At 47.9% G+C, this 14,521-nt stretch overlaps 1 protein-coding gene across 6 annotated transcripts in view; it reads left to right on the forward strand.

The window, feature by feature from the left end:
• The window catches only part of usp25 (ubiquitin specific peptidase 25), a 151,677-nt gene that overhangs the window by 113,051 nt on the left and 24,105 nt on the right, over positions 1–14,521 (forward strand). For 4 of the 6 annotated variants that reach the window (XM_078409739.1, XM_078409740.1, XM_078409736.1 and 1 more), the window contains one exon: positions 2,963–3,058. The exons of the other annotated variants lie outside the window; for them this stretch is intronic. In XM_078409739.1, the coding sequence (XP_078265865.1) occupies positions 2,963–3,058 (96 nt within the window). The remainder of the gene's footprint in view (positions 1–2,962; positions 3,059–14,521) is intronic. 6 annotated transcript variants of the gene reach the window in all.

The raw sequence follows: 14,521 nt of genomic DNA on the forward strand, positions 1-14,521 counted from the left end.
GGGAGAGAGAGATCGATCGATCGATCGATCGATGAGGGGTTTGTCTCAAGTTGTAGAACATGAGTGGACAGTGCGTTCCTTACTGAAGCTGTACCCTGACATTAAATCCTTTATGTTCAAGGTGACACTGACCACAAGCAACATAAATCACTCTAATTCGAAGCAGACATAACTTGTTATAAATTTCTGAAACACAAATTTCTCTTGACATATATACGATAGTTTAATTTTTTTGGCGTGGAAAAATGTTTCGGAGGACGTTTTCAGACAGAATCTTTAATTCCCTCCTACTTTTTTTTTCAATGTGCTGCAGCCGTCAATACAATCCTGGTCCCAATAGACCAAGTATCTTCCAGTGTGCTGCGTACATTCACCCCAGAAGGAAGGCAAGCACAGAGTGCTGGAGTAACTCAGCGGGTCGGGCAGCATCTCGGGAGAGAAGGAATAGGTGACGTTTTCGGGCCGAGGCCCTTCTTCAGACTGATATCTGACATCAGTCTGAAGAAGGGTCTCGACCCGAAACGTCATCCATTCCTTCCTTCCCGAGATGCTACCTGACCCGCTGAGTTACTCCAGCATTTTATGTCTACCTTCGATTTAAACCAGCGCCTGCAGTTTTTTTCCTACCCTTCCTCTTTAGCTCAGGCCCTGAAGTCTGATGCCGCAACAACCTGTTGCTTTACGGTTGGTCTCAGTGACTGTACACCAAGAAACTTCCCCCCTTCCCCCCCCCTCCCTGGTTCTGGTCCCAGCTGCAGTTTAATTTAGAGATACAACATGGAAAAATGCCCTTCGGCCCACCGAGTCCGCACAGACCAGCGATCCCCGCACACTAACACTTATCCTACACCCACCAGGGACAATTTACAATTTCACCAAGCCAATTAACCTACAAACCCGCACGTCTTTGGAGTGTGGGAGGAAACCGAAGATCTCGGAGAAAACCCACGCGGGTCACGGGGAGAACGTACAAACTCCGTACAGACAGCGCCCGTAGTCGGGGTCGAACCCGGGTCTCTGGCGCCGTGAGGCAGCAGCTCTACCGCTGCGCCACCGCTTGGACGTTCATGGTCTACGATAGCTCCGATGGTCAAATAGTCTCCTTCCATCAGTCGTCTGGGCTCAATGGGGAAGAAGGAATCATTCAGCATTCGTTACCCAACATCTTCCCAGCAACCATTAAACTAGAGAGACACATATATCGAATGTGGAAAATAATTGGCAGGATTCCCTTTGATTTCTTTATCGAGTGTACAGTCTTTTTCCAACTAGCTGCTCCCCACCACAATCAGTCTGAAGAAGGGTCCCCTATCGGAAACGTCACCTATCCAGAAGGTCATAAGGAATAGGAGTGGAATTAGGCCATTCGGCCCATCAAGTCCACTCTGCCATTCAATCATGGTTGATCTATCTCTCCTTCTTAGCTCCCATTCTCCCCTGCCTTCTCCCCACAACCCCTGACACCCGTACTAATCAAGAATCTATCCATCTCTGCCTTAAAAATATCCACTGACGGCCTCCACAGCCTTCAGTGGCAAAGAATTCCACAGATTCACCACCCTCTGATGAAAGAAATTTCTCCTCGTCTCCTTCCTAAAAGAACGTCCTTTTAATTATCCATGTTCCCCAGAGATGCTGCCTGACCCGCTGAGTTACTCCAGCACTCTGTGAAACGTCACCTATCCATGTTCTCCAGAGATGCTGCCTGACCCGCTGAGTTACTCCAGCACTATGCCTCTTTTTTTTTTCTTTTAAGAAAACTTCATCTCTCTTTGGGTTGGCTCAGGGAGTGGATCTGGTTAGAGTGCAAGGAAGATTAAGGAGCCAGTCATCTGTTTGGACTCTTAACTCCGCACTTGGGACATGCTACACAAAAGCTAAAGTGCTATTATTGACTAGTTGGCCGGAGTGATGCTACAAATTGTAGGTACAAGCTGTGAACGCACTGTTTAATAGCAGATTCAGGGTTGGGGGGTTGGAAATATAATTGATAGTGAGTGAGGGGGAGAAAGATTTGCAGGGGTCTGAACAAGAAGGTTACCCAAAGTGATAGGAGATATTTTTTTCAGAGCAGACAGGTTGGGCTGTCCGATCTTGAGCTGCTACCTTATTCTGTACACTTCTCGTGATCTGTAGGCTGGCAGCTTAGACTCACGGAGGATGAGGGGTGATCTTATTGAGGTGTATAAAATCATGAGGGGAATAGATCGGGTAGATGCACAGAGTCTCTTGCCCAGAGTAGGTGAATCGTGGACCAGAGGACACAGGTTTAAGGTGAAGGGGAGTTTTTTTAATAGGAATCCGAGGGGTAACTTTATCACACAGAGGGTGGTGGGTGTTTGGAACGAGCTGCCAGAGGAGGTAATGGAGGCTTGGATTATCCCAACAGTTACGTGGATAGGACAGGTTTGTCGGGATCTGGGCCAAACGCGGGCAGGTGGGGCTAGTGTAGCTGGGACATGTGAGCAAGTTGAGCCGAAGGGCCTGTTTCCACGCTGTGTCGCTCCATGACAGAGGGGAGAAGCTCGATCGGTGTAAGGAACGGGCTTTGGGGGGGTGCATGATCGCTCGCATGTTAACGGGACATTCCTGCGTTTCACGAGTCCAGCCGAGCCCGTCGCCCATTTCAAGTCCGGATAAAATCGCATCAGTCCCTTCTGCCTTTCCTGTGCATGCCCTTGTTCCTAACAAGCCCTTTCATTTCTTTTCGACACGCAAAAAGCTTACACAAAAAAACCGCCGCGCGTCATTCGCTGCTTTTACCACGCCGTGGCATTAATCAGTTTGATAAATCTGCTTCTTTTCTTTAAATATCGTGCTCTTTGTGAATAAAAATCTTTTTTTTTTTTAACTTTAAAAAAAGAAAATAAAAGTTTTTTGGAAAAATGTTGGAAAATTGCATGTGCTTTTGAATAGCTGTGTCCATAATCTGATCTCTCACCCTACCACCCCTTGTTGGCAGGTCATGTTGACCCCAACCATGCAAGCCATTATCATGGCGATAGGAAAAGCCCGGAATGTGTATGAGAGGCATGGCCCGGAGGCGGGCTTCTTTAAGGTATTCCCTTTTATATATTTCATTCTCTGTGGTCAAATGCTGCCTGCCCTTGTCTACCCTCCCACCGATAGCGATATTGAACCGGGCACTGTCTGTACGTTTTGTCACTGATATCTCTCTCTTCAGGCTTGCGGCTCGATCCCTTCTCCCTAATCTTTTTAAAAATCTCAGCCACAGTTTAAGAATAAGGGGTAGGCCATTTAGAACGGAGATGAGGAAAAACCTTTTCGGTCAGAGAGCTGTGAATCTGTGGAATTCTCTGCCTCAGAAGGCAGTGGAGGCCAGTTCCCTGAATGCATTCAAGAGAGAGCTAGATAGAGCTCTTAAGGATAGCGGAGTCAGGGGGTATGGGGAGAAGGCAGGAACGGGGGTACTGATTGAGAATGATCAGCCATGATCACATTGAATAGTGGTGCTGGCTCGAAGGGCCGAATGGCCTCCTCCTGCACCTACTGTCTATTGTCCATTGTCTAATGCCTTGCTTATTTTCTTCCTGAACTCTTCTTTCTGCCACTCTCTTATTTCCCCACCCACTTATTTTTTCCCCTTTCTTATTTTTCTCCTCCATCCCTTATATTTTTCCCCTCCCACCCATTACCCTTCCCATTCCTTATTTTACCCCTCCCTCCCCCCCCTCTTATTTCGCCCCCCCCTTATTCACCCTTGCTCTTATTTTACCCCTCGCCCCCTTATTATTCCACCACCTCTCTTATTTTATTCCCCCCCCCCCTTTTAGTCATATGTTGAAAGACTGGAGCGACTAGGCTTGTATACACTGGAATTTAGAAGGATGAGAGGAGATCTTATCGAAACGTATAAGATTATTAAGGGGTTGGACACGTTAGAGGCAGGAAACATGTTCCCAATGTTGGGGGAGTCCAGAACAAGGGGCCACAGTTTAAGAATAAGGGGTAGGCCATTTAGAACTGAGATGGGGAAAAACTTAAGGACAGCGGAGTCAGGGGGTATGGGGAGAAGGCAGGAACGGGGTACTGATTGAGAATGATCAGCCATGATCACATTGAATGGCGGTGCTGGCTCGAAAGGCCGAATGGCCTCCTCCTGCACCTATTGTCTATTAGTCACAGAGTGATACAGTGTGGAAACAGGCCCTTCGGCCCAGCTCGCCCACACCGACCAACAATGTCCCAGCTACCCTAGTCCCACCTGCCTGCGCTTGATCCATATCCCTCCAAACCTGTCCCTATCCATGAACCTGCACAACTGTTTCTTAAACGATGGGATAGTCCCTGCCTCAACTACCTCCACTGGCAGCTCGTTCCATACACCCACCACTCTCTGTGTGGAAAAGTTACCCCTCGGATTCTTATTAAATCGTTCCCCCTTCACCTTGAACCTATGTCCTCTGGTCTTCGATTCCCCTACTCTGGGAAACTCTGTGCATCTGCCCGATTTATTCCTCACATGATTTTGTATCCTCGTTTAATTTACCCCTCCCTTAAAAGTTTTTACCCCCTCCCTCGCTTATTTTGGCCCACCCTCCCTGCCTTTACATCTTCCTTCCTTATATCGGTGGGCCGAGAGGGCCTGTACCTCTAAACTAAACTGGAAAGATGAGTGAAATGTAAAGCCAGAGGGTGGGGTATGAGTAGATGGGGGAAGGGGAGGGGAAGGTGGGACTCGGTGATGGGAGGGGTAACAGACGAGTGTAAAGATAAGAAAAAGGGACTGGGAAATGGGAGATAAGAGCGCACAGTGGGAATTGGGGAGGTAGTTGGAGAATTCAATCTTCAAAAAAGGACACAGCGTGCTGGAGTAACTCAGCGGGTCAGGCAGCATCTCTGGAGAACATGGATAGGTGACGTTTCGGGTCGGGACCCTGTGGTCTAATTGTAGGGGGGGGGAGGGGAACGAAAGCCTGGAGAGAGGAGGGGCAGGATATCGTGTAATCGGTGGACACAAGGGGTATGGGGAGAAGGCAGGAACGGGGTAGTGATTTTAGATGATCAGCCATGGTCATATTGAATGGCGGTGCTGGCTCGAAGGGCCGAATGGTCTACTGCACCTATTTTCGATGTGATGCAAGCGGGGGGGGGGGGGGGGGGGGGGGGGTTGGGCAGAGATCAAAGCAGAAGGTGCGTGGGAGAGTTGGAAAATGTGAAGCCAGTGGAAGGAATGCTCTTGATCCATGATTAGTGCGGGTGTCAGGGGTTACGGGGACAATAGACAATAGGCGCATGAGGAGGAGGCCAATAAGAAAGGGGAAAAAATAAGTGGGTGGGGAAATAAGAGAGTGGCAGAAAGAAGAGTTCAGGAAAAAAATAAGCAAGGCATTAGACAATGGACAATAGACAGTAGGTGCAGGAGTAGGCCATTCGGCCCTTCGAGCCAGCACCACCATTCAATGTGATCATGGCTGATCATTCCCAATCAGTACCCCGTTCCTGCCTTCTCCCCATACCCCCTGACTCCGCTATCCTTAAGAGCTCTATCTAGCTCTCTCTTGAATGCATCCAGAGAATTGGCCTCCACTGCCTTCTGAGGCAGAGAATTCCACAGATTCACAACTCTCTGACTGAAAAAGTTTTTCCTCGTCTCAGTTCTAAATGGCCTACCCCTTATTCTTAAAATGTGGCCCCTTGTTCTGGACTCCCCCAACATTGGGAACATGTTTCCTGCCTCTAACCTGTCCAACCCCTTAATAATCTTATATGTTTCGATAAGATCCCCTCTCATCCTTCTAAATTCCAGTGTATACAAGCCTAGTCGCTCCAGTCTTTCAACATTTGACAGTCCCGCCATTCCGGGAAGGCAGGAGATTGGGGCTGAGAGGGAAAGATAGTTCAGCCATGATTGAATGGTGGAGTTGACCGGATGGGCCGAAGGGCCTAATTCTGCTCCTGGGACTTGTGAAGAATGTAAGAGGTGGCGGAGGGGAGAAATAGTTGCGAGTCCAAGTGGCGGCACATGGATGGGGGGATTGGGGTCGGAGGGAAAGATTGGAGGGGGGAGGGGGGGGGGCAGGAGAGAGGTGACGTGAAATTTCCATGTTGGTTTGGAGGAAACTCAAGTGGAGGATGAGGTGCAGTTCCTCCAGTTTGTGTGTGGCCTCACTCTAGCCATGTAGAAGGCCCAAGAGCAACAGTACCATTTCGCCATCGTGCTCAGGAATCTCACACTTTAGACTTTCCTTGGACATTCTTTTAGGAAGGAGATGAGGAGGAATTTATTTTGTCAGAGGGTGGTGAATCTGTGGAATTCTTTGCCACAGACGGCTGTGGAGGCCAAGTCAGTGGATATATTTGAGGCAGAGACGGATAGATTCTTGATCAGTACGGGCGTCAGGGGTTACGGGGAGAAGGCAGGAGAATGGGATTCGGAGGGAGAGATAGATCAGCCACGATTGAATGGCAGAGTAGACTTGATGGGCCGAATGGCCTAATTCTACTCCTATCATTACGATGTTAGAGATGCAGTGCGGAAACAGGCCCTCCTAGTCCGCACCAACCAGCCATCGCCCTCCCGAGCATCAGCATGATCATACACACTAGGGACAATAAAATTTGTTACCGAAGCCAATTAACCTACAAAACTTGAGAAAATCCCCTGGGAGTCATCTGGAGAGTAAAGATTCGATGTGCCCATTAGGGGAACCAGTAATTTCACATAATTTATAAGCTTTGTCATGCCATATTGAGAGCTTATAAAGCCTATACCATGGGGGGAGGGGATGGGATGGGGGGGGGTGGTAAAGGAATATTATATCAGTAAGTGTCGGAAGGGACTGGTCTGGGTTAAAACGTGGTCGTCGAGAGGATGTTGCCGGTCTGGGTTAATGGTCTGGGTTACAGTGCCCTCCATAATGTTTGGGACAAAGACCCATCATTTATTTATTTGCCTCTGTCCTCCACAATTTGAGATTTGGGCGACTGGCTTGTATACACTGGAATTTAGAAGGATGAGAGGGGATCTTATCGAAACGTATAAGATTATTAAGGGGTTGGACACTTTAGAGGCAGGAAACATGTTCCCAATGTTGGGGGAGTCCAGAACCAGGGGCCACAGTTTAAGAATAAGGGGTAGGCCATATAGAACTGGGATGAGGAAAAACTTTTTCAGTCAGAGAGTTGTGAATCTGTGGAATTCTCTGCCTCAGAAGGCAGTGGAGGCCAATTCTCTGAATGCATTCAAGAGAGAGCTAGATAGAGCTCTTAAGGATAGCGGAGTCAGGGGGGTATGGGGAGAAGGCAGGAACGGGGTACAGATTGAGAATGATCAGCCATGATCATATTGAATGGCAGTGCTGGCTCAAAGGGCCGAATGGCCTCCTCCTGCACCTATTGTATATTGTCTATTGTAATAGGAAAAAAATCACATGTGGTTAAAGTGCACATTGTCAGATTTTAATAAAGGCCATCTTTATACATTTTGGTTTCACCATGTAGAAATTACAGCAGTGTTTACACATAGTCCTCCCATTTCAGGGCACTATAATGTTTGGGCCAAATGGCTTCACAGGCGTTTGTAATTGCTCAGGTGCGTTTAATTGCCTCCTCAATGCAGGTATAAGTGAGCTCTCAGGACCTAGTCTTTCCTCCAGTCTTTCCATCACCTTTGGAAACTATTATTGCTGCTTATCAACATGAGGACCAAAGTTGTGCCAATGAAAGTCAAAGAAGCCATTGTGAGACTGAGAAACAAAAATAAAACTGTTGGAGACATTAGCCAAACCTGAGGCTTACCAAAATTAACTGTTTGGAACATCATTAAGAAGAAAGAGAGCACTGGTGAGCTTACTAATCGCAAAGGGACTGGCAGGCCAAGGAAGACCTCCACAGCCGATGATAGAAGGGGGTGTGGGGAGAAGGCAGGAACGGGGTACTGATTGTGAATGATCAGCCATGATCACAGTGAATGACGGTGCTGGCTCGAAGGGCCGAATGGCCTACTCCTGCACCTATTATCTATTGTCTATAATCCTCTCTATAATAAAGAAAAATCCCCAAACAGATCAGAAACACACTTCAGGTGTCAGGTGTGGGTTTGTCAATGACCACTGTCCACAATAGACTTCATGAACAGAAATACAGAGGCTACACTGCAAGATGCAAACCACTGGTTAGCCGCAAAAATAGGATGGCCAGGTTACAGTTTACCAAGAAGTACTTAAAAGATCAACCACAGTTCTGGAAAAAGGTCTTGTGGACAGATGAGACAAAGATTAACTTATATCAGAGTGATGGCAAGAGCAAAGTATGGAGGAGAGAAGGAACTGCCCAAGATCCAAAGCATACCACCACATCTGTGAAACACGGTGGTGGGGGTGTTATGGCCTGGGCATGTATGGCTGCTGAAGGTGCTGGCTCACTAATCTTCATTGATGATACAACTGCTGATGGTAGTAACATAATGAATTCTGAATGTATAGACACATCCTATATGCTCAAGTTCAAACAAATGCCTCAAAATTCAATGGCCGGCGGTTCATTCTAGAGCAAGAAATTATCCCAAACATACTGCTAAAGCAACAAAGGAGTTTTTCAAAGCTAAAAAATGGTCAATTCTTGAGTGGCCAAGTCGATCACCCAATCTGAACCCAATTGAGCATGCCTTTTATATTCTGAAGAGAAAACTGAAGGGGACTAGACCCCAAAACAAGCATAAGCTAAAGATGGCTGCAATACAGGCCTGGCAGAGCATCATCAGAGAAGACACCCAGCAACTGATGATGTCCATGAATCGCAGACTTCAAACAGTCATTGCATGCAAAGGACATGCAACAAAATACCAAACATGGCTACTTTCATTTACATGACATTGCTGTGTCCCAAACATTATGGTGCCCTGAAATGGGGGGACTATGTATAAACACTGCTGTCATTTCTGCATGGTGAAATCAAAATGTGTAAAAATGGCCTTTATTAAAATCTGACAATGTGCACTATAAGCACATGTGATTTTTTTTCTATTACAAATCTCAAATTGTGGAGTACAGAGGCAAATAAAATAAATGATGGGTCTTTGCCCCAAACATTATGGAGGGCACTGTATATCAGTGAGTTTCAACTGCAAATCAGCAAAAAGACATAAGTTAAATTTAGGGGTTAACTGTATTTTAATTCCCTTCCCCATTGTTCGTTTGTCGGCACTGGGCCTGTACTCGCTGGAGTTTAGAACAATGAGGGGGGAACCTCATACAAACTTACTGTACAGTGAAAGGCTTGGATAGAGTGGATGTGGAGAGGATGTTTCCACTAGTGGGAGAGTCTAGGACCAGAGGTTACAGCCTCAGAATTATAAACAATAGACAATAGGTGCAGGAGGAGGCCATTCGGCCCTTTGAGCCAGCACCGCCATTCAATGTGATCATGGCTGATCATTCTCAATCAGTACCCCGTTCCTGCCTTCTCCCCATACCCCCTGACTCCACTATCCTTAAGAGCTCCAGCTAGCTCTCTCTTGAATGCATTCAGAGAATTGGCCTCCACTGTCTTTTGAGGCAGAGAATTCCACAGATTCACAACTCTCTGACTGAAAAAGTTTTTCCTCATCTCAGTTCTAAATGGCCTATCCCTTATTCTTAAACTGTGGCCCCTTGTTCTGGACTCCCCCAACATTGGGAACATGTTTCCTGCCTCTAAAGTGTCCAACCCCTTAATAATCTTACACGTTTCGATAACATCTCCTCTCATCCTTCTAAATTCCAGTGTATACAAGCCTAGTCACTCCAGTCTTTCAACATATGACAGTCCCGCCAAATTAAAGGGTGTTCCTTTAGGAAGGAGATGAGGAGGAATTTCTTTAATCAAAGGGTGGTGAATCTGTGGAATTCTTTGCTGCATAAGACTGTGGAGGCCAAGTCAGTGGATATATTTAAGGCAGAGATAGATAGATTCTTGATTGGTAAGGGAGTCAGGGGTAATGGGGAGGAGGCTTGGGAATGGGGTTAGGAGGGAGAGATAGATCAGCTGTGATTTGGACGGCGGAGTAGACTTGATGGGCCAAAAGGCCTAATTCTGCTCCCATCACTAATGATCTTCTGAGATTCCTTCATTAACTCTCTCACTCTTTCCTGCATTCCTCTCCTCTCTCGCACTCTCGTCTCGCCATCCCACCCCCCACCACCCACCACCCACATGCACATTGGAGCAATTAGTATGATGAATGGTTGCGTGCGATGCATTATTGATCAGCCTGAATATAGACGTCAAAATGTCGAGCGTTAACTGGAGGGTGCCTAATGTTCCAGGAAAAATAAATTCCACCACTTGCTCGCACGATCAACGCTGACTTTTGCATTTTGCGCCATCAATAATTTGCGGGGGTTTAAAAGCAAAGAGGAGATGCACGATTTACGAGTTCACTATTGCTCTTAGATTACGGGTACATGTTACGTTACGCGATTTCTATTAATGCTTTACAATCGAGTCTGTCGTCATGGTCAATAATTCTTCTAGCTGCAAGTTTCACGGTTTGAGCGAATGTTCACTAGGTTCACTAGGTTAATTCCCGGAATGGCGGGACTGTCGTACGTTGAAAGACAGGAGCGACTGGGCTTGGACACGCTGGAATTTAGAAGGATGAGAGGGGGTCTTATTGAAACATATAAGATTATTAAGGGATTGGACACATTCGAAGCAGGAAACATGTTCCCAATGTTGGGGGAGTCCAGAACCAGGGGCCACAGTTTTAAGAATAAGGGGTAGGCCATTTAGAACAGAGATGAGGAAAAACTTTTTCTAGTCAGAGTTGTAAATCTGTGGAATTCTCTGCCTCAGAAGGCAGTGGAGGCCAATTCTCTGGATGCTTTCAAGAGAGAGGTAGATAGAGCTCTTAAAGATAGCGGAGTCAGGGGGTATGGGGAGAAGGCAGGAACGGGGGTACTGATTGTGAATGATCAGCCATGATCACATTGAATGGCGGTGCTGGCTCGAAGGGCCGAATGGCCTCCTCCTGCACCTATTGTCTATTGTGTGGGTCACAAAATGATTTCAGGCGTCGGCTGAAGGAGATGGTGGTTCATAGATTCTCTCCTTTAGTCGGGCCCTCCCTTAAACCTACCGTTCATGTATTTCCCTCATGTTCATTTCTGTGTCTCCCTTCTGTATTTAAGCACGGGTTTCCGATGAGCACAAAATCGAAACACCAGCTAGAATTTGAGCTGTTTTTTTTCATCTCCATTGCTGAAGCCCGGCAGTCTGAAGGACGCCAACTCTTTCCTCAGCTTTGGAATCACCAAGTGTCCCAAGGTAGATAGGGACTTAGGCACAAGGCGACACATTGGCGCAGCGGTAGAGTTGCTGCCTCACAGCGCCAGAGACCCAGGTTCCATCCTGACTACGGGCGCTGTCTGTACGGAGTTTGTACCTTCTCCCCGTGACCTGCGTGGGTTTTCTCCAGGTGCAACGGTTTCCTCCCACACTCCAAAGATGTGCGGGTTTGTAGGTTAATTGGCTTTTGTTAAATTGTAAATTGTATTTGTAAATTGAGTATCGGAGTAAAGAGGTCCTTCTGCAGTTGTACAGGGCCCTGGTGAGACCACATCTGGAGTATTGTGTGCAGTTTTGGTCTCCCAATTTGAGGAAGGACGTCCTTCCTATTGAGGCAGTGCAGCGTAGGTTCACCAGGTTAATCCCCGGGATGGCGGGACTGTCATATGAGGAAAGATTGGAAAGACTGGGCTTGTATTCACTGGAATTTAGACGGATGAGAGGGGATCTTATAGAAACGTATAAAATTATAAAAGGACTGGACAAGCTAGATGCAGGAAAAATGTTCCCAATGTTGGGGGAGTCCAGAACCAGGGGCCACACAGTCCAAGAATAAAGGGGAGGGCATTTAAAACTGGGATGAGAAAAAACTTTTCATCCAGACAGTTGTGAATTTGTGGAATTCTCTGCCACAGAGGGGCAGTGGAGGCTGATTCAATGGATGGATTTAAAAGAGAGTTAGATAGAGCTCTGGGGACTAGCGGAATCAAGGGATATGGGGAGAAGGCAGGCACGGGTTACTGATTGTGGATGATCAGCCATGATCACAATGAATCTCCATTGCTGAAGTCCGGCAGTCTGAAGGACGCCACCTCTTTCCTCAGCTTTGGAATCACCAAGTGCCCCAAGGTAGATAGGGACTTAGGCACAAGGCTCGATGGGCCAAATGGCCTCCTCCTGCACCTACTTTCTATGTTTCCTCTGTCCCTGGTGTGTGCAGGATGGTGCAAGTGTACAGGGTGATTGATGGTCGGTGTGGGCTCGGTGGGCCAATGGACCTGTTTCCACACTGTCTCTAGATTCCAAAGGGCAATCTCAATGTCCCAAGCAGTTTGCAACAACTGAATTCCAATTTAATTTGCAGTCACTGTTATGGAATAGGCAACTATACAGCGCCGAGATACAGCGCCGAAACAGGCCCTTCGGCCCACCGGGTCCGCGCCGCCCAGCGATCCCCGCGCACTAACACAATCCTACACACACTAGGGACAATTTTCTTTACATTTGCCCAGCCAATTAACCTACAAATCTGCACGTCTTTGGAGTGTGGGAGGAAACCGATGATCTCGGAGAAAACCCACGCAGGTCACGGGGAGAAGGTACAAACTCCGTACAGACGGCGCCCGTAGTCAGGATGGAACCTGAGTCTCCGGCGCTGCATTCGCTGTAAGGCAGCAATTCTACCGCTGCGCCACCGTGCCGCCCACCTGCCACATAGCAGGGGCGGCACGGTGGCGCAGTGGGTAGAGCCGCTGCCTCACAGCGCCTGAGACCCGGGTTCGATCCTGACCTCGGGTGCTGACTGTACGGAGTTTGCACGTTCTCCCTGCGACCGTGTGGGTTTCCTCCGGGTGCTCCACTGCCCCCCTCCTCACTCATCCCAAAGACGTGCGGGTTTGTAACCAGTAATCCTTTGGATCCTCCGTTTTCCTCCCGCATGTCATCTGGTCCATCAGTTAACGAGGAAAAACTAAAAGAGCTACAGGTCAAAGCTGTATCGCTCGTATCATAGTTGTCAAAAAATGCCCACCGGCTCAAATATCCCAATCAGCGGGTGACCTTGTAGGTTAATTGGCCTTAACGTTTAGAGATGCAGCGAGGAAACAGGCCCTTCGGCCCACCGGGTCCGTGCCGACCAACGATCCCCACACACACTAACACGATCCTACACCCACCAGGGACGATTTTTACATTTACCAAGTCAATTAACCTACAAACCTGTACGTCTTTGGAGTGTGGGAGGAAAGTGAAGATCTCGGAGAAAACCCACGGGGAGAACGTGCGAACTCCGTACAGGCAGCACCCGTAGTCGGGATCGAACCCGGGTCTCCGGCGCTGCGAGGCAGCAATTCTACCGCTGCGCCACTGTGACCGCCCTAATGTGTAGGGATGAGTGGAACTAGTGTGGAATGGTTGATGATATGGTCGGCATGCACTCTGTGGGCCGAATGGCCTGTGTCCATGTTGTATCTCTGAACTAAACTCTGCCTTGTGAAAATGTGTCGGGGAGGAACTGCAGATGCTGGTTTACACCGAAGATGGGCACAAAACGCTGGAGTAACTCAGCGGTTCAGGCGGCATCCCAGGAGAGAAAGAACGGGTGACTTATCCGGTCTGCAGAGGGGTCTCGACCTGAAACGTCACCCGTTCCTTTTTCTTCCAGAGGAGCTGCCTGTCCCGCTGAGAGTTACTCCAGCGTCTTGTGTCTTATCTTCGGTGTAAAGCAGCATCTGCAGTTCCTTCCGACACCTCTTGTGGCATCTCGTTCCAGCGAAACCCTTGCTTGCTGTGAAATCAGCCCGGGTCAAGTCTGAACCCCACAAATATACATTATGCATGCATCCATTTGGGCCTTCATGACTCGTGGCACCAACACTCAGACTTCTATCAAATTTAGTTGAAAAGCCATTTTGTTTCCAGGCCTAGGCCTCTGCCAGCAGACTTCAATCGTGTCCAAACAGGATGTATTTAAACTGAAATCCAAGAATATACACCTCTATATGCTGACAAACCAAACCAATCAGGGCTCCCACCAAGCAGACGTTGATTAATAACTGCCCTTGATGGATGTTTGACTGGAGTTCTTTGATTATAAAAGCCAGGAGAAAGTTGACTGGAAATCAAAATGACAAAATGCCGGAGATACTCTTGGAGAGGGTGGATGTGGAGAGGATGTTTCCACTGGTGCGAGAGTCCAGGAGGGCCAAAGCCTCAGAATTAAAGGACGTTCCTTCAGGAAGGAGATGAGGAGGAATTCCTTTAGTCAGAGGGTGGCGAATCTGTGGAATTCAATGCCACAGACGGCTGTGGAGGAGGCCAAGTCAGTGGATATTTTCAAGGCAGAGATTGATAGATTCTTGATTAGTACGTGTGTGTCAGGAGTGATGGGGAGAAGGCAGGAGAATGGGGTTAGGAGGGAGAGATAGATCAGCCATGATTGAATGGCGGAGTAGACTTGATGGGCCGAATGGCCTAATTCTGCTCCTAGAACGCATGGACCTGAATACCTTAC

The sequence above is a fragment of the Rhinoraja longicauda genome, chromosome 12, assembly GCF_053455715.1.
Source record: "Rhinoraja longicauda isolate Sanriku21f chromosome 12, sRhiLon1.1, whole genome shotgun sequence".
Classification (NCBI taxonomy): domain Eukaryota; kingdom Metazoa; phylum Chordata; class Chondrichthyes; order Rajiformes; family Arhynchobatidae; genus Rhinoraja; species Rhinoraja longicauda.